A 24531-nucleotide genomic window follows, 5' to 3' on the forward strand; every position below is an offset into this window, starting at 1 on the left:
ACTTGATCCCAAAAGTGGTGGTGGGTGGGTGGGATTGAAGGGGGGGGGGGGGGCTTGGTGGCTGCAAGTCACTGGTGGCTGACACACGGCAAGCACCACGCCACCAGCCCACCACTCATAAATATATCCCGGATTTGGAGCGCATTTTACGGAAGGGAGGGGAACTGCAGTGTAAACAAAGGATGGCGCTACACCATCACTCAGGCATTTTATTTGATATTCTAATATATTTGAATTAGCATAGTTCCAAAATTGAAGGACTTTTTAGATCCCATTTAATATATTTAAAATCATTTAGCACGATTGAAGTAGAGGAAAGTTGCGAAATGCATGATCCAGTTTCCCAAAATTATGGCTTTCCGATTTACTATTTTAGAATATTTTTAACGCCTTGATTGGATGTTTCATTCTATGTCACAGGTGTCAAAGTCGAGGCCCGGGGGCCAAATCTGGCCGGCCACAACATTTTTATTCGGCCCAAACCAAAATTTCAAATTGTCATATGTAAACCACACTAACAGTCATCATTTTTACGTCAAATTTGAAAACTAGTTATTGATCATTTTTTTCTGCATTCTGTATGTAATATGTGGAGAGGATGAAACGTTTTAACGGCTTTCCCAAATTCATTAATGGCCCCCCGAGAGGAAACCATAACTACAATGTGGCCCACAGCAAAAAAATAACTGAGACCCTTTCTCTGCGTCATGTGACCATATGATCAGATTAAGACATGTTTTTTTTGTTTTGGGGTTTTTACTCGTTGACATAAGCAGGTTTTTGAACTTGGTCAGCATTAATAGCTAGCTAAACAGCTTCTGAGCAAAAGCTAACATTGGTCCACAATCGCAACCGTGTTACCTGCGTGTCCCTTTGCTGTGGTTACAGTGAGCTGCGCCTCAAATGAACACACTTGCACTCCTTTATTCAGACTTTACAAATATTATGATTATCATTTTTTAATAGATAAATGTAGCAAAAAATATAAACAGTAAAGTCTAATTTTTCAAGACTTTGAAGTCCAAATGTGGTTGTTCCAATTGTGGACACACCTTTGTTTACAATTCTCAGCCTCACAGTGTCTCAGTCAAGTCCCTTTTTAGGAGGAAAAAAATAATCCTGGAATCACCCCTGGTCTAAAGTCAAGTTTGACCATTTTATGGAGCTGCTTGGCAAAAATTCCATCAGATTGCCCAGTCAAATTTTGTGTATAGCCCCCTTGGAGGGGAGTGGATTTGAATAATTAACAGTCAATTACAGTACATACATTTAAAATAGGAGTTTACAGGAAGTAAAAAAAAAACTCATTTGATCCACTTTGAGTGATCACCCCAAGACTCAAATTTTCCCAGTTCATTTTGCACGCAAAATTCATCAAGAAAAATCAACCTAAAAGCTAGAAACCACTCATTTGACGACAATGAGGATAAAATCTTAGCGAAAGAACGTAGATGTTTGAAAGGGGAGTAAAAGAAGCGATTTTCATAAAACAGCGAAATCCTTCACAAAATCGACATGGTGGTGTGAGGTTCAATTTGGATCGTTCGTACAACAGACTGCTTAGGCAACATAGGCTTAGTTATGCTGATGAGGTGATACCAGGACAAATAGAGCAATCAGGCCAGTCGTCAGTCAGGACAATAGAAGCAATCAGTGGAGCCGCAGGGAGTAGTCCTCTGCTCCCCCCAACCTGAGAGCAGGGACCTATCATAGTAGAGTCTGGCACCGCCACGTCTGGACAGTAGGGATATATATAGGGCCGAAACTACCAGTAAGACTATAGTTCGCTGAAGAAACATCTTGGATAAGAAACGAAACGTCCGACACCTTCAAAGAAATACAGATGACGGCCGAAGAAACCTTTTCATCGATGGACCACTCCTGGACGACTAGAGCTTACACAGATGTATTCATCAAGAATAAAAAATCTTCATTGTAACTTTCACTTTTTGACATATTTATACATCATTGAGTGTATATGCTTCTAGCAGGTCAATGACATTGATTGGAAGTGGTTTAAAAATGGACTTCACACCAAATCCTGTATTTTTCAATATTATTTATTCAAACACTGGCAGATCACCAGTTTTGTTTTCTTTAACAAACAAGAAAAACAATATAAAACAGCTTTGGTGTAGCAATCAAGAACAACTCTGTACAAAACTAAACCTTTTTTTTTTTATAAAAAGTACTTTATAGCAAAAAATCCTATAAATCAACACCTTTTCATGTACGGGTTTTTATAACCAAGTTCCGACTGGAATTGGTCATAAATGATAATGTTCCATTCAAGGCTTCTGTTTCATAAAACGAAACAAACTTTTTCAACGGAAAAGTCACAGGTTAGATCCTCGTAACAGCTGCAGGTCAGAACTAAAACGTTGAACAGCGCCAGTCCCACGTTTCCGTGTTAGCGTTCCCCCGCCGGAAAGAGAGCCGCTCGCTACCAAGGCCGCCACACGGGTTCGCCACTGTCCGGACCGGGACTCACTCCTACCGGGCTTACCGCCTGAGATCCCCCGGAGAAGGAAGTCATGCCGTGTACCGGCGACGCCGCGGTGCCTGCCGAGGGCCCGTTGACCGCCAAGGGTAGCCCGGCGTTCGCATACAAAGGGATCATCGGGGCTGTGGACGCTGCAAAGGCCGGGTTGGGAATCAGGAAAGCAAACTGTCCGTCGGACGCCGGAACGAGCTGGAAGCCGCCGAAAACCTTGGGGGAAGCCACCTCGGACGGGTTGACTTTGGAGGCCATGCCGGCAGCGGGGCTGATGGGAAGGGTGGACGGCAATTGGACGTGTAGGGGTTGGGCGATGTGACTTTGCTGGGACGGCGTCTGCTGCGAGTAGTTGATGGCCATCATCTGGCTCATGCAGCCGGATAGGTGAGTCAGCAGCCTGGACCTCACCTCCACGTTCACCCCCTCCGAAGTGGACAAGAAGCGCGTGACTTCATTCATGCACTCGTTGAATCCGGCTCTGTATTTGCTCAGCACGGTGGCGTCAGGTGAGAGAGCGGCTGCTGGAGAAGAAGGAGGAGGAACGCTGACATTAGCGGTGCCTTCTTCCTGCATGTTCATTTTAAATGCTACTGGATCACAATTAACTTTGTCAGGTGGCGCAATGGCGGCACTTCTAGTTTTATGATTTTTTTTATTGTAATTATTTTTATATAGTTGTTTAAGTCACATATGGGACATAATTTAGAAAAACATAGAATCTAACCTGAACAATAAGAATGAGAAGACAACAAGATTTTCTTATTCACATTCCTCTTTTAAAGAATGATTCTTGACAGCGGTTGGATATGAAACACTTTCTTATTCATTACAATATGAAATACACTATGGCATTGTTAATCTCCACATATAAATATAAAATGCGAATTTAAAAAAAGCTCTTCCACTACCATCACACAAAAACGGAATCATTGCTTTGTTATGCACAATGTTTAAGTGAATTTGGTCTGATCTCTCATGTAGACATTCGGCTCAATAAAAGTTACGTCAAACTCAACTTACCACTCATCTGGATCCTCTGCAGGTTCCTCAGGTGCTTGACTGTCATCTCCAGGATGTCTGCCTTCTCCAGTTTGGAGTGTCTGGAGCTCTGCGGGAGAGTGCAGGTCAAGTTTTATGACAGTCGTATGAGGTAACGATGCTTTGTTTTGGTTTCAAAAGAACCACAGATTGCTTCATGATGAAAATGCCAAAGTGGACTTACATCTTTCTTGAGTGCGTCTAGAATGAGTGTCTTAAGCTGACCGAGGCTTTCGTTGATTCTTGCTCTTCGTCGTTTTTCCATTATGGGTTTGGATGACTGCAAGGAATGAAAATAGCGACATTGTTTAGTCAGTTATTGATCTTCGACAAAGCTCGTCTTATTGTCCATCATAAATGGAATTGACATGAAACGTCACTGACCTTTCTGTGCTCGCTGGCATTTTTCGGTTTGTCCGGGGTGTGTGAGCCGTTTGCGGGGGAACCAGCCATCGGTGACCCCGTCTGCTTCTCCATGGTGTCAGCGGGCATCGTTAATCAGTTATGGAAAATTAATTAGGTCGATAAATCCCGTTAGAAACAGATGTGGACGACAGGGCTCCTTGTTTTAACGACGTTCGTCCAGCGAACAGCCTTGTTGAAAAAAAAGGGGAGGGAGAAAAGGTATCCTCTGGTCGTCAATGTTGGATCACCGGCAAAACGCGAGTGGCAGTGTCTCGATTCTGCAGGCGACACGCGCCACGGACGAACTTATAGCAGCGCGCGTGCTCCCACATCGTGTGAACGCTTCTCGACATTCTTTCCCACACTCGCTTCAGCCAATGGCAGCGCCTTCCCGCCAAGTGGGCGCGAGCCCAGACGCTGATTGGCCAACACCCCGCGAGCCGTCAGTCACGCGCTGCTCAATCAGCCCGCCGGGAAGAACAACAAAGGCGGCCGAGCGGCCGGCTGGGTCGGGTGCTGGTCAAAAGCGGGGGGAATGCGCTTGGATGTTTGCTTCCAATTTTAGTCGGTGCTCGTGAAAAAGAAGAGCAAAAGGGCGTCTGTTTTGCTAACACAACCGAGTAGACATTGTGACATGTTTTCATTGTTGTCAACTTCCTGGCGTAAGAACATTGAAGATAAGTAAACGTGAGCAAGATTCAGGTTAAAAAAAAAAATCTATTTTTATGGCAGCTTCCGGAGGTGCGCCGCCTGCGGGATCATGGCACGCGAGGGACTTTTTGCCGGAGCACGCAGTTCAGCCAATGGCTCGCGTCTGCTTTATGCAAATATGACGCTTCATCTCCTATTGGCTGCCGAAACGGCTCCGTGTCAATCATTTCGACGCGGGAGCAGCTCAGACCGCCAGGAAGGAGGGTGGAGAGGTGGGTCACATTTTTCCGCGTGCCAATAATGTCAGATTAAAATCTGCTCCTCAGACCTCACAAGACTACACATAATAAATAAAATAATGAATATTGAGCTGTATCCAAAACAGGGTGTGCTAAATGTAATTCTACACACATCCCATTTAAGACATACAGTAGTGAAGAAATATACGAGAAAGACACGATGGTCGTAAAGTACGTAAAGTTCAGTAACTGTGACATCCTGTGACATGAATTCTCCTCTATGTTTTATCTATCTATCTATCTATCTATCTATCTATCTATCTATCTATCTATCTATCTATCTATCTATCTATCTATCTATCTATCTATCTATCTATCTATCTATCTATCTATCTATCTATCTATCTATCTAACTGTCTGTCTGTCTGTCTGTCTGTCCATTTGATGATTAAAAAACAATTTCCACATGGCCAATGGTCATCCGTCGTTTGACAACGGAAAAGGTTGCCACCTAGCGTTCATTTTGTAAACCCGATTTCAATCAATATTGCAAGTCTGAAGATAAAGTGGCCACTGTTTAAACCAACCAACTAAACAAACAAACAAACAAACAAACAAAAAATTCCCTGCACTCTGGATATACTACGGTCTGTGATTAAATAGTTGATCATATTTTAACTCGTTTATTTCAACACATGCGTGTTCGTGTCGTGCGTGATGGATGTCTGTGTGTGTACAGTATACATATTACCACAAAAAGGAGCATCTGTATTCAGTCTAAGCACAAAGGGCTGCCCGAAACCAATCGCCTCCTTTTACGCCCTTTAGCAGGCCAAACGACTTGCGTACAATCACTAAAATGCACAAATGTCAAATGTAAAGTGGATTACAGGGGCATTTTGATTTGTATTATTATGCACAAAATAATGGGGGAAAATTGATATTCATGAAATAGAACCATATGTCCGTAGGCAATAGAACAGCAGATTTCCCCCTTGTAAATGTTACATAATATAGAGCATAAAAATGTCACATTGAAGGACTACCTACTACTACTACTACTACTACTACTACTACTACTACTACTACTACTACTACTACTACTACTACTACTAATAATAATAATAATAATACATTATATTTACAAGCGCCTTTCAAAGCTCTCAAGGACAGGTCACAGGATAAGTTTTTCTGCATGTGAGCAGTGGCAGCCAGACGCGCCAGCTTTACTAAACCCGGAAGTAACCCCCACACACACACTACTAACTCAAATATAAAATGGTCATCGGCACAATAACATTCAAATAAAGTAAAACTACTCAAATAAGCAGGGTAACTCAATGTGCTTCACATAAGAAATTTAACCATAGGGTGATTCGTCCTTGAATTTTTGTTCGTGCTTATCGTCAAAAGACCGTAACAGGTGGATAGTACACAGGTGGTTCTTTCAACAAAATGTTACCACAAATTGAAAGAATGATGAAATAAAGCACAAAATGAAAAGTAGCAGACACAGAAGAATACATTCCCATGTTAATTCAGAGGATATTCTCCTACAAAGGGAGAATTACGGACTCTGTGAAAGCATCGATGTCTGAGTAATCTTATGACAATCTTATGACCAATGACAAAATTCAGTGATCCTCTTTCGGTCGGCAGTCTATTGAAAGGAGCCGATTGTAATAAAATTTTGCTAAGCCTCGCCATAGTGGAGTGGGGAAACCATTGTTTGCTGGTTCGTGTGCCCCCAAGGCTGATCTGTGCTGAGGCATGCTGGACACTTGTTTACCCAGGATCCTGAGTCTCAAGGGCCAGCTGTGTGTGCTTTCACTTACTTTTGTACGTTTGCTTTATTTGCTTTTGGATCGCTCCCAAATGATGCAGATCTAATTCTACAGAGCTCGGCAAATATTACACAACTGTCCAACCCCACACCGGAGTTAACAGGCTTTGGGGTTGAATAATTTTGTCGAGGTGGAGTCGCACCTGTTGAACTCGAACGAGTCGGACCACTCTTACTATTTCAAACCATATCCGCCCCTTCTTCACTTGCGCATATCAAAGGGTCCACCGGCAGTAGGCAAACAAAGACTGGAGGAATTCTCATTCGAGGACAAGGACGCTTATGGGGTGACTCTGTCGTCCGAACATCATGAAAGCTGATATTCTGACATCAGGTGACATGGCTTTGCTGAGGAATGAAGACAATAGAAATTACGTCAACATTCACGGGAACAGAGCCAAAAGTACTTACTTTTTGACTCAGTCTTGCAAGCAATAGAGATGATGTCTGGGGAGAAGCAGTGTTTGCAGATTTAGCAGACTTCAGCCGTCTGTTGTCCCGAGCCGCTCTGTGCTCAGCATCTCCTTTTCACTGCCGCCTGCTTAATTTGTTCTTACACAATGAGCCCGTGTACCTCTTGGAATCCATCTGCAGAATGCAGAAAGGGAGTCAATTCAAACCTGTGTTAGCATGGTTTCATCTGGGCAATCTCTGTACACAGTCCCCAATTAGGACTTCACTGATGTTTCTCGCAACCAAAGCAGATATAAATGCTCCTTTTGGTTGTCAATGAACACTGTGGATATTTTATTCGTCCCCAGTGGCAAAGTAGCTTACAAAAATAAAACCTTGTTGAGTAAACTAAATGAATAAATTCAACCTGTCTTTCCCCTTTAGGTATCACTCAATGCAAAACATTCCACTCAAAGAAGAGCTGACTTCAACTAGTCCAGAACGCTATCCATAACCTTGCCCCCGCCCATACCTATCTTCAAATTTCTATTCCGTCTCGTTCCCTCAGATCCTCTTCCTCCCTCCACCTCTGTGTGCCCCCACCCCCCGCCCGCCGTCTCAGCAAGATGGGGGACAGAGCTTTCAGCTGCTCTGCCCCCAAACTCTGGAACTCACTTCCTCCCAACATTCATAACATCGATTCTCTTCCCACCTTCAAATCCCATGTCAAAACCCACCTATTTAAAATTGCATTTACTGTGTAGCTCTATCTGTTGTTTCTATTTATAATTGTATGTTATTTATTTTAGTCTATTTATAATTGTATTTTATTTATTATTGTATCTATGCTTGTCTGGGACTGTAAAGTGTCCTTGAGAGCTTTGAAAGGCGCTTGAAATAAAATGTATTCTTCTTCTTCTTCTTCTTCTTCTTCTTCTTCTTCTTCTTCTTCTTCTTCTTCTTCTTCTTCTTCTTCTTCTTCTTCTTCTTCTTCTTCTTCTTCTTCTTCTTCTTCTTCTTCTTCTACGTTTAAGAGAAAGTATCAGAAGTCCTACCTCAAATACGGATTTATTTCAATCGGAGAATCCAACTCACCAAGCCCAGTGAGTCCTATTTTTCTATTACTTTGTATTCACGGTGTACTGTATCTTATTTTGAAGACACTTAAACGTTACCAAGGGGACCAGAGAGTGTTGCAGCCAGATAGAATATTCCTCTGTCAGGATTTGCATGTATAACTATGTTTGGACAAATACCACTGCTTTCATACATCCTATTTGTTGTATTTATCCATCACACCTTAAAGGCCGGTCCTTGAAATCCATATTGTGGGTAGTCTGTTGTGTATATGTGCTGTGTTTGTGGTGAACCGCTCTGAGGTTCAGTGATTTCCTGCATCTTAAAGGACAACCGACGTCTCTGGATAAGTTGTGTCCATAATTTGTAAAATGGCTTCAAATGACTTCTACTGAGCGTATTTTACAAAGATTCCACTGCATATAGCTATATTTTACGTTTTAAGACTCGCGCTGAATATTCCGGAAGTCTTGTTTTTGAGTTGGTGACGAGTCCTCACGTTACGTCACTGAAGGAACGCCCCTGACCGAAAAAAGGACACATTGTAGCAGTCGTCGTGAGTCGACGTCGGTGTTAAAACAGCAAGTTTTCTCTTTTAATGTGTAGGCAACGTTTCTTCGATAAAGATTGCATTTGAAGAATGTGGGAATGTTTGTAGTGATGAACCACAAATGACTTTGTTTTTATACGTGCAAAAATGGGGTAGATTGACAAAAAAAAACATGTCATCAATTATATTTGCCTCACTTTTCAAAAATACTTCTTGTCATTTTGCCATCTGCAAACCAGCATGCGCTGTACAATGTGCTGTATTCACACAGCCCCTTTGGCTTTCTGAATACAGAGAGAGAGCCTTTTCTCTTGCTTCTCGCCCCAATTCAAGTCTTTCTTCTCCCTTTTAAGTAGGTTGTTGATGAGGTTAGCCTAATCAGATTAAGTCAACTCACATTGCTCAGTGCAGTTTGTTTTCCTTCCAAAGGCCTCCTGACATCTCCTATACTTTCCCTTTTATCCTCCTCTTTGCACTTTTTATCCAAGTCGGCACTCTTCAAAAAAAAAAAACCTTTCAACAACCCCCAATGGACTCCTTTATAAAGCGCAGATCCCCAATGATATAGGTTATTTAGAATGGGTCACTAGACTGCAATACAAGGGGAAAATGCCTTTAAAGTTGTGCGCTGACACATTTGGACATTTCCACTTGTTGCGGCGTGAATGGCGAAAGATTAGGTCAACACAAGGCGCTGGAACTCCCAAAATCAAATTCTGCAAATGAGTGGAACCCCTAATTCGATTCTCAGATAAGACTTCGGAGATTTGTATAGTCAAGTACAAGGCTAAATCAATCCGTATCGTTTGTTTGGAAGCCAGCGCAACTTGTTAAGTTGTTTTTAATTTCTGTTTGCATGAGGATGTGCACTTGCGAAACGCCCATTCAATTTTGATCACCCTGCCTACCCACTGATGAGACTATTCTTTGGTCTCAGATTATACTATTACAGTGGGGCCTTGGCTTGCGAACTTAATTGGTTCCCAGACAGAGTGTGTAAGGTGAAAAGTGTGTATCCCAAAAGTTAATTTCCCATAGGAAACCATTAAAATGATAATAATCCGTTCCCAGGTCTCCAAATATAATTTTCAACGAAATAATACTATATAAAGTATTATTAAATTTGGCGATTGTATTCATTAAATATTATTATCGATTGATATATTTTTACCAGCGGATTTGTTTTTTCATGCGTAGAGGATATGATAAAAATAATGCACATTTATATATGCACATTTATATATTTATATATGCACATATAATGCACATTTACAATGACGATTAGTTTTGTCACAAGGACCAAAATTGTTCACAAAAGTAGCATTGACCAGAACTCTTAAGTGGAAAATCCTCTAATACCTCCATTTGCAAAACGCACAAAGATAGTCATTTCCCACCACAATGGTCTTATTAAATGTATTAAATAAGACCATTGTTGGTTCTATGCACATTTTTTTCCCTTTCGGGTGGAAGAAATGCTTTCCCTTTCATTTTTTTTGATAATAAAAGACACTCTTTGTTGTTGAGCTAAAAAAAATCAATGCAAATTAAACCTTTATTCCTTTTCCTGAATAATTCAAAGCTTTGCACTTTTGTTTGCGGCGCCTAAACAACATCATACGAAAAAAATGGAAGCCATGAACATTCTTTGGGCAGTGGAAAAGAGAGATGACCTCACTCACGGGTGACAAAAAGACCTTAATGGCATCCCCTTGAACCCACTGACGCAGGGCAATCCATTCCGAATGACCAGCACTGCAGGAGACTCAACACATGCAAAAAAAAAAAAAAAAAAGTAAGGGCCACCAAGCTTTAAAAAGACCCAAAAGTTTAAAACATTTCATCATTGGTGTGAATTGGCTATTCAGAACTATTTGAATCATATTCATAACTGGATGAGTAACAAGACAGCATCTTCTCCGAATTTGAAGCCATTGTAAAACTTCAGTTTTTGACCATAATCAGATTATGAAGAGGAAAGCATAAATGTTTGCAATCGATTAAAGAAGTTAGTCTGGACAGAAATGTAGCACCCAGAAAATGCAGAAGATGGCCAAAGCTCCGTTGGAAATGGGCTGATATGTCTGCTGGGAATTTGTGTCAGCGAATATCAAATAGTTGTCTTGGTGCTACACACAATGATTCACCATCGCGTTATTTATGTGTTTTCTTTCTAATTTCGCCATTAACACGGATCAACACGAAGTGTTCAGAGCAGACAAAGTACTGCAAAATGCATTGTGTGTCGCTTTCTCGGTCAGGGGCGTTCCCTCCGTGACGTGACGTCAGGAATCGTCACCAACTCAAAAACAAGACTTCGTGAATATTCAGCGCGAGTCTTAAAATGTAAATTATAGCTATATGCGGTGGAATCTTTGTAAAATACGCTCAGTAGAAGTCATTTAAAGCGATTTTTAAGGGTGTAAAAGTGACGTGCTGACTCAGCACACTCCACCTGCATCCCATAGTTCAAAAATGATCTCCCAACGCACCTCAATGCTTCACAGCTAAGCAGCCACCACAAGCCCTGAGGCAAGTCACCCCCCCGCCCCCCGCCCCCCACCCCGGTTCTGTATGCACACCGCAGGTGACCCGGTACTCCATCACCAACGTCTCTGCCATTTTGCAATGCATGAAACTTTTAGCGGAGGCCCTACCTGCCAGCAAAATGCCTCAGGTGATGTTTGAAAGGACTTCACTTGTTTTCCAACCCACCCCACCCCCAAGACCCCTGACGAGCGGGAGACAACATATGGCCACCGCAGAATCCCCCTACTGTTTCGGAAGACTCCCAGAAGCCTTCAGGGTGATTGCAACGCTACGCTACTTTACGAGATTAAATCTAATAATCCATCAGTAACGAGACTTTAAACTCAGAGCGGTAAAACACTGGACCCTGGGGTCGTACAGGCGACAATACATGCCGTTATTCTTTTTACACTTTATTTTTTTATGACCTCCCAAGTAAGAGTTAAAGTCTCCTTTCAACTTTCTCTTCATCTCAAAGCATGAAGAGGTAATGAAAGAGATTGGATTGTTTATAGCAGCAACTAAAGCTGTAACTAATCAATTCAGAATATGCAATTCAAGTGTGTAATCGATGGAAATGTTTATTAAATCTGGACAAACCAATACATTTAGAATCGGAAACAGAATCCTCTTTATTGGCCACGTGTGAAAATTGGTCTCCGGTAGTATAATGACTGCTTTGAGCCATTCAATTGTATTTGTTTTTGCTCACTTTAGTAAAGTCGTATGCAACTTCGCACTTTTCACATATTTATTATTGCTTTAGTTTGGAATTGTGATGTTGAAGAAATAGTTATGATATTTTGCCCTCCAGACCTGAATCAGATAACGTTACCACTATATTAAAAATGCCTTTCATTAGGATGGAACACCCCTTTTGTGTTTCAGTTCATGACTTTTAGTTTTTTTAGTACGCGGTGACATGCTAACTGATGCTAAATGCTATCTGACTGGCTATCTAGCTGGCTAACCTAGCTAGCTAGCTAGCTATTTGCTCTCTATTTGCTATATGTTAGCTATCTGGCTGGCTATCTAGCGAGCTATCTATTAGCTGTCTATTAGCTAGCTAGCTAGCTTTCTAACTATTTAAATTATTCTGGGTTGAGTGAACGCTGGCGCGTGTGGCTGCCGCTGCTCATCCATAGAAAAACCTATCCCGTGACTGTAAAGTGACCGTGAGATTTTTGAAAGGCGCTTAGAAATGAAATGTATTATTATTATTATTATTACTTTTGGGGTACTTGGAACTGATTAGTGTATTTTTTTTTTCTCGTCAATTTCTTGATATACTATAGTTTTCCAATTTTGGGGTATCCCGTCATTACTGTCATGTTGTTTAATGTCTCTACAGTTAGTTATTCAGATGTTGCTTGGTTGTCCACTCAAAACAATGGCATTCCAGTGCGGAGACAGACCCGCCGGGCAAAGGGTACACAGCAAGTTATCTTGTTGTTTAATGCCTTCTCTTGCGACCCGATGGCAGACAGACGACTCTGAAATGTCAGGAATGCTAGACCGCTGCTCGATAGGAGATCATGTTCCACTTATTGGCTACTGGTGGGCAGAGTTACGCGGACAATGTCCTAGATGGGTTCCCACACGATAGGAACAAGACATTTATGACTTTTCTGGCCTTGGAAAAAAAACGAAGAGGGTTCACGCTGAGGATGCTCACCTTATAGTCCCAGCAGCCTGCTGGGAGAAAGATGCCGCTCTGGGATCTTATATTTTGGGATAGTGACTGAAAGGCAAAAGAAAAGGTCTCCCCTATGTCCAAGCATGTGTCCCATTTGGGGTGATTTAAATTGCCCGTTATTACCTTTCTCAGCCATTGTCCCTCTCCTGACTTTCCAGTCTTGTGATGTTTTTAATTATGAGCAGGATCAGCACTCATTAGACAGGAGCCGTTGGAAGTGCTGCTTGGTATTTCAATGGCATGTTAAACATTTGCAGCCATAGCCTAGGCAACCAATATTACAAATTCACACTTTGTTGGACAAAATAAAGGCTTCAAGAATTCCTTCAAAATAATCAAACGTTACCAGAAAAATGGGATCACAATGACATTCTCTTACAATGGCAGCAAACTCATCCTATTCCGATATATTGTTAATAAACGTTCCAAAAACAGGCCGGTTCTGAATATATGTATGTATGTATTTATATTTATTATGAGTTTATTTATTTATTGTTTGTTTATTTATCTGTCAGTTTGCTTATTTATTTATTTATTTATTTATTGCACATTTTGATTCCTCATATGTACAGATAGACCAAAAAAATATTAACTATAACCCAAAAAAATATGTGTTGTGAAAAATTACACATTAGAATATGTGAGCGCACATAAATTTGGATCACAATGACATTATCTTATATAATGGTAGCAACTCATCCTATTACTATATATTCATAAACGTTCATAAACATTCCAAAAACGAGCCAGTTCTGATTTTATTTATGTATTTATTTCTTCTTCATCTGTTTGTTTGCATATTTATTTATTTATTTATTTAGGCCAACATGTTTGTGTTTATTCCTAGTAGGGCCTATTTTGGGCTAAAATTAATCTGGTTTTGTTGAGCATCTATATTTAGCAGAAAAGAATGCTAACCTTGTGTAGTGTCGATACAACGCTCGAGGTTACCAGGATCCTTGTGAGCTGTGCAAAAATTTAGCCTAGTTAATTCGGTTCTTTTGAATATGAATTTTAAAAAAGGTGAATTGGTGGCATTGCGTAGTCATGTAAATAGTTGTATACAGTAGTCTTCGTTCTTCGCCTGAAGCAAAACACAAATGTCCATGTTGACACACGATGACATAAATGACTGAAATGTTTTCTGCATCAAGTAGGTTCAATGGCTGGCGATGCCATTCATTCCCACACCGTGGCTCACGAAACAAGAACTGACAGCCAAGAGTGCCACCTACTGGTGGAACAAAGGCATTCATCCGCATGAAACATTTTATTCACCACGAGATAATTCCACTTTTGTATTTTGGTTTGGCGATGGAAAAGCGTGCACCAATTACTGACAGAACCAGAATGCCGGATCCCAATTCGACCCACCTCTACTTTGAAATTCACTTTTACCCACACGAGTGGGAAAACAGAATTCTTTGACAAGTGGGCCTCATTCTGTTGTCCATGAGTAAAGTTGAGGCACATCTGTTTCTCCACGTAACCCCTGGAAAAGAGTGGGGTCAGTATCGCAGCTCAAAGTTCACCACCTGTCTCTTTGTGAGCTAGAACCAACATGAACCCCCCCATCTAAGGCGGCGGTCAGCAGGAAACGGTTTGTTTTGAGCGCCACCGACTCGTGAATTGAGCCTGAGAGGAGAAGAACAAATAGTTGTTCTGTGGTTTGTGAATCATCAATAGCGCAGACATGCCCAAGTGTGCACTTTAAGACTTTGCAGGTGTGGCTGCAAGATGCAAAAATGGCCCGGATGGAGCATTGCAGCAGATAGCTTATACTACTTTACTATAACTGATGAAAGTAAAAAGAGTGATTGATTTTCCATTGGCTCTTTCTATAAAATGATTAACTAATACGCCTTCCTGGAAAATCATATAATCAGACAAAGTTTGACACAACCTATTCAAAGTTTGGAGATGGTTCATAATCTGATGTTAATGCCGCAAAACACTAAAAGTATTGAATTGCAGTTCACAAACATTATAATGGAACAAAATCATCACAAAGCTGATGGGAAAAAAATGCATTCTTTAATAAAATAACAAAATTGGACCACCTGTTCCAAAAAAAAAAACCCAATTTCGGATCATTTTATTTCCGTGCATTCATGGTCATGTTTGGAAAGGACAATACAATACAATACAATACAATACAATACAATACAATACAATACAATACAATACAATACAATACATAGCGATTTACATTGTGCTTTAACAACAGCTGAATCCATAACAAACCACTTAAAATAGACAGCTATCATATACAGGAAATAAACCAGTCACAAAGATAGTAGAAAGCACCAGGGCGTAAAAGTGATCACATTTCACAATGAGATTTTGGGTGTGTTCGTATCTCTTGCCTAAAAAGTGTCAGAAATGGTGGGCTATAAATTTGCCCCTAGTCAGTGCAGCGGAGGAATTAGGCGCAATGAAGGTAATGGTGAGTAATATGCTGGGTTTTTGGGAGCCGCCGAAGTTTGCTTGGAACACGTGGGATGACCACAGTTCTGAAATACCATCACCCTTACACCCTCTCTCCCCCCTTACCAGCGCCAAGTCTTCGTTAATTGACCCGATTCCCATAAATCTGTCCCTCTAGGCACAAAAATGGGCAACACAGGAGGTATAAGATTGTCCGGCTGAGGAGAAAGAAGCGTTAAGGAAAGTATTCTTTCAATGTCTTGTGTAGAGAAAGAAAAAAAGGAAATCAACATAATGACTTAGCGCACATTCAATTTCTCATATGTGTACCCCCGACCCTCCTCCCACCCACATCCACATCCAAATCTTGATTAACCTCCGCTTTCCCACCCACTTACATTCACATGTCCGCGAAGGACACAAAAAGTGCCTCGGAGGGCTTCTGACAGATGGGGAGGGAAGGGGGGTTCGATGCGGGGGTGGATTGGGGGTGGTGGTCCCGAACAAATGGCACCCTGGTTCAGTGTGGTGTTGTCAGGCTCTCAATTGATCCCGAGACTACAGAGGCTTCACTCTGCCAGCGTGTCACAATGACAACAAGTGTGTGGCGCTGGGACCCTGCCTGTACAGGCATGGGAGCCATTGCGCAATGAATGATAGCTTAGCAAATGGCGCTCTTTTCACGACTTGCTCTTGAAGGGCCATCTCTCCTTTTTTTTTCTTTCACAAACACGCCCAGCTTTGTTGGTTTTATTAGCTTTGATTGGTTTGAGACTCCGAAACCTGTCATGTTTTGTACGTGTGAGCATATAGCGTATTATAAGCCCCCCACCCCACCCCCCAGTTTGTGCTTGTTACCCTGATTGGCGCTCGGCTCTCACGGTATAGTCTTTGGAATGATCTCAAGCTAGCCGACTGGCTAAAAGAAGAGAATGTGATTTACTTTGATGTGAATGAGACATTATGGGGGACGTCATTGTGCTTTCAGTGACAGAAACACCATCGGTGCAACTTTCACAAACAGCCTCTGTATTTCATAAGGCTTGTTCAAACTGGGTAATCAGACCGCTACAAATTATTTGGCTCGAAGCTATCAAGTTTTTGATCGTAAAATCCGTTTATTTAACAGAATAATAAGCTGTCTGAGCCTGTAACAGTGTATAGGCTCAGGGACAATCGACGAATTGGTAGATACGTGATATCTTGTCTTACAAACTTAATTGGTTCCCAGAAAGTGAGGCGAAAAGTGTGTATTCAAAACATTAATTTCCCATAGGAGACCATAAAAATGAGAATAATCCGTTCCCAAGTCCCCATAAAACATAATTTTCTACTAAATAAGCATTAAAACTACACAAAATATACCTTATTTTATGTATAATAAATGTGCTATGGTATTGTAATTAAAGAAATAAACTGTACTGTATAATAAAGTCGTTTTATTTACCTTTGTGATGGTCGTTGATGGCTTGATGGAATGGAGTGGCAGGAGGTGGGAGACAAAGTCACATTCCATAAGGAGTGAATTTGCCGTGCTTTCTTGGTGATAATTGCTTCACTCACGCTGTCCCCTGCTCGATACTTTTTGTTAATCCAAATTAATAGATGTTTTTCAACCTCTTCTATTGCCCAAGACCGTTGCTTAGACAACACGGAAACACCTTTCGCAACAAACGCACCTTTATAAGCTTTTTTGTTCCGAAGGATGGTAGCAATGGTCGACTTAGCATACTGGTACTGGGCTAAGTCACACAAACGCACACCTCGTTCGTGGTTCTTGATGATCTCCTTCTTCCTCTTGACCGTAACTTTGTTCGGCTGAACACTGGCCTGTGGTGGGGTCTTTTTCCGTCCCATAACAGCAAAAGTATCTGTGATAACAAATTCTCGAAGACAAACGACGTATGCACTCAGAGAAAGGGGTTGTGCAAAAGTAGTCCGGCAGCTACAGTGGCGCTGTTCGACCGTGTGGTTCGGTGTTCTTCCGCCGAAAACTAGTCCGGTGACAAGTAGTCCGGCGAAAAGTAGTCCGCCAATAAGTAGTCCGCCAAAAACTAGTCCGCCGAAAACTAGTCCGCCAAAAACTAATCCGCCGAAAACTAGTCCGCCAGCCATTGTGGCGTTCTGTGTGTTTCCCGAAAAATAGTTTATATGCCAAGCTTATATTCTCGCAAATTTAAGGTTCGTAAGGTGAGAAGTTTGTTGGCTAAAACGTTTGCAAGTCATCTGCCACAAAGAAATTATTGTCATTTTGTAACAATATCAACGGTCATATGGGTGCAAAATGACACACGTGGACTCTGTCATGGTCACTGAGCTGAAGCGTGATGAGACATTGATGACGCTTGTTCAGTTATGTATGGCTGCCATTTGACCTCTGTTGTTGTGTCTTATGGCATATTTTTCTGGAACTTTCTGCCCGCATCATGGCATTAGAATTCAGTTTTCTTGTCCTTAGGTAGTTCAACTACTCTGAATTGACTCTTCCATATTTTGGAACTAAAATGGAACACTAAGTAGAGTCAATGAGTTACTAACCTGTAAGTTCTGGCAAGGAGACAAAAAAATTCTCGGTAGTCTCTTAATGCTTTCCAAATGTCACATTTGTGGACACGGATGACTTAAAATGTGGCGGATGGTCCACGAGGGCTTGTCTTGAACATCCGACAAGCTAAGTATAGCGGACAAAGAAACATATCTCATCCATCTCCCTTGTTCACCATTGTGTTATCCACCTCTGGGTAGCCATGGGGAGCACAATGCAATATGTTGGAGCAGTTAAGCTTTAGGTAGAGAGTGTATTGTTAAGGGGACAAGGTCTGCCTGTTAAGAAAACACCAAGGGAGAACAGGCAAGTGAAAAGACCTTTGAATGAGAATCAATTAATTTTCATTTACCTCTATTAGCACACGGCTGGCATTTGCATTTGTGAACCTACTGGCAAACCAGCCTCTTTAGTCGGGCGGGGAGAGGGACACATTAGGCTAATGATGGGGGGGCGGGCGGCGGCAGAGACAAAAAGCTGTATGTGTGTGAAAGAAGGAGGCTCGTCCGTCCTCTTCTCTCATTAACACCGCAGACCTCGCCTCTGCTGTCACATAGCCAGGCCGCACAGGCAGATCATTAACCACAAGCTGGGATGTGGAAAACTGGGTGTTCTTGGTTCAATCGCACACCACGCTCAATCAATGTGTGTGTGTGCGTGCGTGCGTGCGTGCGTGTGCGTGCGTGTGTGTGTGTGTGTGTGTGTGTGTGTGTGCGTGTGTGTGTGTGTGTGTGTGTGTGTGTGTGTGTGTGTGTGTGTGTGTGTGTGTGTGTGTGTGTGTGTGTGTGTGTGTGTGTGTGTGTGTGTGTGTGTGTGTGTGTGTGTGTGTGTGTGTGCGTGCGTGCGTGCGTGACTATGTCTTTAATTTCTTTCATCCACCTCTTAGGACCTCTACTGGTCAGGGCTGGACTCTGGGTCAGCGTCTTTAGAGGCTTTGTAAATTTGTAATTTGTAATTTTTTAAGGGATTATTTTCAGGCGTGGGTTTTCTCCGGGTACTCTTGTGTCCTTCCACATTCCAAAAAACAAACAAAAAGTATAAACATTCAATGGTGTTGATCCGTGTTGTTGGTGAAATTAGAAGGAAAACACATAAATAACGCGATGGTGAATCGTTGTGTGTTGCACCAAGACAACTATTTGATATTCGCTGACACAAATTCCCTGCAGACAAATCAGCCCATTTCCAACGGAGCTTGGGTGCCATCTTCTGCATTTTCCGGGACGCTAAACATCAGTCCAGATGCCTCAAAATGACACGGAATAACTTCTTTAATCGATCGCAAACATGTATACTTTCCTCTTCAGAACTATTTGAATCATATTCATAACTTGATGAGTAACAAGAAAGCATCTTCTCCGAATCTGAAGCCATTGTTTTGATTCTCGAGCAAGGCAAAACGTCTTGGTGTGACGTCACGAACAAAGGGGCGGTACCTTCTGAAACTGAAACTTTCTCAGATCATTTTGAAGTAGTTTTGGAAGACTTTAAGTCATTTTTATTGGTGTTTTTCTTTTGACTAAAAATATCAGCCTGTGTGTTTTGGGTATTTTAGACGCTATAAAACGTTTTTCTGATGTCAGTTAGGAAACAAAAAAAATGGTGTCGGTTGTCCTTTAAGTTGTCTGTAGGTTTGCAAATTAGTTGTTCACGTTCATGTGTAGTTTCATGGTGTACCTGTATTGTACTACTAAAAGTGGCACTTAAACAACTTAGAATTGCTCATTCACTGACAAACTGTGACTAGTTCAGAAGTTCAATGCCCCCTATAAAGTAAACGCATCAGAATTTGGACAACATTCCGTTTTATTCATCGCGGGAAGCGGCCCCGTGTGTCCAGCGAGGAGTGTCAAATTAAAACAGGATTAAACACAAGAAGGAGAGCGGCTTATTGCCACTCTGTGGAGGCAAATGTTGCACCCTCACGTGCGGGGAGGGAGCCGGACAAGGTATGAGCAGAGAAGAGGATGAACAACTTTAATGGTGGAGCGAGCAGACTGGGTCACTGATGTGACATTATGCTAACAATGGGGGCGGCGGGGTTAAGAAAAATGTGCACACATCGCTTTTTGGGCAAAGCTCTCTTCCAGCTGTTTGGGTCACCTGTCTATTTAGAAGGGACATATTTCTTGAGAACTGAAAGGACACGGGCTCATTTCATTGAGCTTACAAGGGGGGAGCTTTCATTATTTAACTACAGTGAGACCTCAATTTACGAACTTAATTGGTTCCATACAGAGTGTGTAAGGCGAAAAGTGTGTATCTCAAAAAAAAAATTCCCATAGGAAACCATTAAAATGGGAATAATCCGTTCCTGGGTTTCCATAAAATATACTTTTCAACTAAATAAGCCTTAAAACTACACACAACATACCTTATACCTTATTCTATGTATAATAAATGTGATATTGTATTGTAATGAAAGAAATACACTGCAATGTATCATAAAGTCACTTTATTTACATTTGTGACGGTCATTTATGGCTTGATGGAATGGCGTTGGAGGTCGAAAGTCAAAGGTAATTGCTGTTTGGAAAGAGAGGCGCATTACATGAGGACTGTAATTAAAGAAATAAACTGTGCTGTAAAATAAAGTTTTATTGACCTTTTTGATGGTCGCTGATGGCTTGTAGAAGGAGAGTCACCTTCCATAAGGTAACTTAACCTCTGGTGCTGTTCGGTCGTGTGCTTCCGCCGAAGATCACTCCGCCAGCCGTGGTGGGTGTGTATTATGAAAATAGTGCTTATTATAAGGTTTAATTTTCATAAATTTGACGTTTGTAAGACGAAAAGTTTGTAAGATAAGGTGTTTGTAAGTTGAGGTCTCACTGTACTCCAAATCAATCACTTTTCCCCTCGTTTGGGCAAACAAAGATGGACGTGCATGCTAGGCCAGAGTTCCAGAAACGCCTCCTTTTTGATTAAGAAAGTTTGGAAATATTTGTCAGTATGTTTTCAAAATATAATGCCAATTAATGACACAAGCCCTGGGCCCTCTGTGAGGATAAATGCTTCAGAAAATGGATGAATGAGCATACATCAAAGTGACCTCCAGGATTTTTCCTATATTCTGGCGGGCCCGTTTTAAAACAAAGCACACTTGATGAGCTAATGGTGGAGAAATCAGATGGCTTAATTGTTCTTAGACATTTAGATCATCACTTATTTGGAACAGTGAACAAGTGAGCAAAAGTAACTAAGGCAGGAGGCGGCTGGAGAAAGGGATGAAAGAAGAGGACACTAAAACACCCACTGGGAATGAGAGCCAAGGAGGTTGCCGGCCAGCTATTGAATGACTGATGGCACTACAGAAGGCAAGCGCAGTGGACAATACTGTACACTCCTGTCGTGCACCATTAAGTAGCGTGGAGGCTTTGTGTCCCCAGTAGAGTTCTCCTTTCTCCGCCCATATGTTTGTGGCCAGCTCACAAGATTCTCCGCGTACTGCGGCCGCATGCTCGGCATCTGGCCGCACCACGTGAATGCACCGTTTCCACGGCGACCCCGCAATGCTACGGAAAGATTCAGGGCAGCACTTGAAAGATGAAAGAAAGGATGTCATTTCAGATGTTGCGGACTCCCAATTAGATGGGATTTAGGGTCAGATATTTCCACAACAGCTGGATTGTGGAAATAGATTTTTAACGTACCCACATGGAATTTGAGAATCATGCCAAAATAATAATGTTCAAATACTTTCTAAAGAAACGAATCAAATGATTAAACTATGATGCGATGTATCTGGTTAGCATCTTCCCTCACTCGTAATGTTGGTGGGTATGAATCTCTGTTCCCATTTTCATGGTCTTGGTGAACTGAACGTCACATTTCAGTTTTGCGACGGGTGGCTCTGTAAGGCCCCACCTGAATCTGCACAAGTGTTGGTCATTTGAATCAGTGGCAGTTAAAAGGACTCCCGGCACGACCAATCAGTGTCGAGTCATTGTTTTACCCTGTCAGGTTTGTTATACTCGTGGTTTTGTTTGCTACTTCGGACCGTTTAGTTCCGACGACTTTGTTGTTTGAGATTTTGTTCCTGACTTTATTTAATACAATTTGTCAAATATACCCGGCTACTCCCTTCTGCCTGCTTTTTTTGGGGGTCCAACACCACTATGCAAATCGTGACACTAAAGACCCAAATGTAGACTAAGAAATCGAGATTATAGGTCCGTGAGCTTCTCATCGAACACTTTGTGACATTTACAACCTCTTCCAAATACATTCTGTCCTGAATTCACACTAAATGCTTCTCCAACAAAGCATCTGCGTGTCCATTACATTGATGACTTCAGCCAGCAACTATGCTCCCCGCTGCAGAAGTGACAAAGAGAAGTCAGAATGACGGATGATCAAGCTGCTGCTGGAAGTCCTCAAAAGGGGACCTCCCAAACAAGAAACAAATCTCGAAGCGGCGTGCCTCTGAGAGACAACAAGTTGCGGGGGAGCCTCAAGTGAAGTAAAAGAAGTACAATCTTCACAAGTGTTTACCCCGGCTCCGTTGCCAAGCTGTGCAGCAATAACCCAGCGTGTCGAAAGGCAGCGCCTGATCCGGGAAGAAAAGCCCGGGACCGTCAGGTCAGGGGTCACTAACTCTACCATTGTGTCCAACAGGGCGAGCACACTTCAGCTTTTCTCCCCCTTTCAAAAGCCTGCAATGGGGGTGGAAAAAACAGGCCTGGAAACACTCGGTCAGGACCGCCGGCTTTATGGTAGACTCGGTAAAAAGATCTGGAACCCAGAAGGTTAAATGAAGAGCGAAAGGGTCCTTCTGTCCAATTACCGAGGGACAAATGCACTCTGTGACCCGTGCGGGTCAAAGTTCAGCAGAACCATTGGAAGCGGCACACTCTGGCTTTTTGTGCGCCCGGTGAGATGAACTTCTGCTGTGTTTATCTAAGCGACACCGTCGCCTGTCGTAAAAGTATAAATAATATGGAGGCATGTGTGTCCGCCACTTTGCGGAATTAATTTATAGACTCTAGCGAGCAAGCGTTGTACAATGAAAATTGATTTTGATGGTACCCTTTTTATTGAAAATTCATAAAATCATCAGAAACATAAACAGTTCATTTTTGATTGAGAAAGACGAAAAAAATCGCATCGATCAATTTAAGCCAGGGGTGTCAAACTCATTTCACATCGTTGGCCACATATGGCCTCGGTAGATGTCAAGTGCGCCGGACCATTACAATTATACCATACATGCTATAAATAACCAAATATTCCTTCAATACCGAAACTTTTTGAAAACACACCAAGCACAAATATTTAATCTGTAAAAATATGACGTGGTCCATTTTTCATTAAAAATTCTACACTCCTTATCTACTTTTCTCTGTTTGGATAATGGCATTTTGGCTAATGAGGGTGTTGAAACTACGGTTGAAAAAAAAGATACGTTAATCAAAACAGCACCACTCTGCCCCCTAGTGGACAATCCTTGAATTTCACGTCATTAAAATATCAATTTACGTCGTTTTTGCATTTTTTCCTCTTTTAAATTATCCTGCGGGCCTGACCAAACCTCCTTGGGGGCCGGTTCCGGCCCGCGGGCCCTATGTTTGACACCGCTGATTTAAGCACTCTAAGGCCAAGGAATTTCAAATTCTTGCACTGCCTCGATTATACTTGTCAGTTGAATAAATACAATTATATTTTCAAGATATTAGTGCTTGAAATTATATTTAAAATCTTGATTGTACTGAATTGGAATTTAAGTGTATTGCCAGTTTAAAATAAATTCAAATCATATTCCCACATTTGTGCGCTTTTCAAAATATTTTGGATTTGACCCTTTTGTGCACCCTGTAACCTAATAACATGACAACATGTCCGTGATCGTGACCGCGGTGCCTAAAAGGGTCAATTAAAACCTGCCTGATTGGTTAAAAGACTTCAATTGACTATTGTACATTTTATGAGGAAATATGATCAAAATATTCAGCATCAAAAAAACAATGTTAACAAATAAAGCTGTTTAATTGAAGTTATATAGGATGTGTAGCAATGCAGGCAGCCACCGTCTACCAAACAAATACCAGGAAAACCTCCAGCCAATAGTTTGTCCTAATCACGAGTCAATGTGAGGCTCAGACGACACTTGTGGCGTTAATTCCCGAATAACACAAAGGCCACGCAGAGCAACATGGTGAGAGCGCTCCATATCCGGGGATGTTTGGATTAGACTGTTCCTGGATTACTTCCTCTTGAGCCGGCGGTTCGCCAAGGATTAAATCAGAGAAGATATTCGTCGGAAATGGTTTACCAAGGCAAAATAAAGTCTTGCAACAGGATTTATTGATTTCTTTCTGCAACGTCAGGTTTATAATTTAATACTGATCCATTTTGTAGATGGCACGTATCCAATTTAAGTCTGTTCCAGATGACATTTTGTGTAAATGGCACACCAGTCTGAATGACTTGCCAGTCAATCACAGGAAGCAACAACTGCATCAGTGGTGACATAATCCACTGAATTAAATGTAAAAAAAAATATGTAGGATATTTATCTAGTGTTTATATGTAGAGTAATTTCCAAATATAAAAGTAAGAGAATGAGCGCGCGCCTGAGCGGATCCATCAAAGGCACTCGAGTCCAACAAACTGTAGCCAATGAAAAGCTTTGTCTCTTCCCCTGC

General features: G+C 41.8%; 2 protein-coding genes across 4 annotated transcripts in view; one reads left to right on the forward strand and one right to left on the reverse strand.

Annotated features, from left to right (window-relative positions):
* Nucleotides 1–2055: 2055 nt before the first annotated feature.
* Nucleotides 2056–4273, reverse strand: hes4 (hes family bHLH transcription factor 4). 2 transcript variants are annotated; one of them, XM_089012474.1, is made up of 4 exons: nucleotides 3920–4273; nucleotides 3720–3815; nucleotides 3518–3605; nucleotides 2056–3015 (listed from the first exon to the last, which is right to left on the reverse strand). In XM_089012474.1, the coding sequence occupies exons 1-4, from the start codon at nucleotides 4025–4027 to the stop codon at nucleotides 2444–2446; spliced, it is 864 nt and encodes a 287-aa protein (XP_088868600.1). In that variant the 5' UTR covers nucleotides 4028–4273; the 3' UTR covers nucleotides 2056–2443. The 2 variants fall into 2 exon arrangements, with proteins under 2 accessions (XP_088868600.1, XP_088868594.1); XM_089012468.1 differs by having other exon boundaries at nucleotides 2059–3018; nucleotides 3920–4269.
* LOC148904001 (uncharacterized) overlaps nucleotides 3552–24531 on the forward strand; it is a 32122-nt gene continuing 11142 nt past the window's right edge. The window contains exons 1-3 of one of the 2 annotated variants that reach the window (XM_089012487.1): nucleotides 3552–3647; nucleotides 4673–4863; nucleotides 8101–8169. In XM_089012487.1, coding sequence (XP_088868613.1) covers nucleotides 3571–3647; nucleotides 4673–4863; nucleotides 8101–8169 — 337 coding nt within the window. In that variant the 5' untranslated portion in view covers nucleotides 3552–3570. The remainder of the gene's footprint in view (nucleotides 3648–4672; nucleotides 4864–8100; nucleotides 8170–24531) is intronic. The other variant, XM_089012495.1, reaches the window with a different exon arrangement.

The sequence above is a fragment of the Hippocampus bargibanti genome, linkage group LG01, assembly GCF_051943395.1.
Source record: "Hippocampus bargibanti isolate YZ-2025 linkage group LG01, ASM5194339v1, whole genome shotgun sequence".
NCBI lineage: Eukaryota > Metazoa > Chordata > Actinopteri > Syngnathiformes > Syngnathidae > Hippocampus > Hippocampus bargibanti.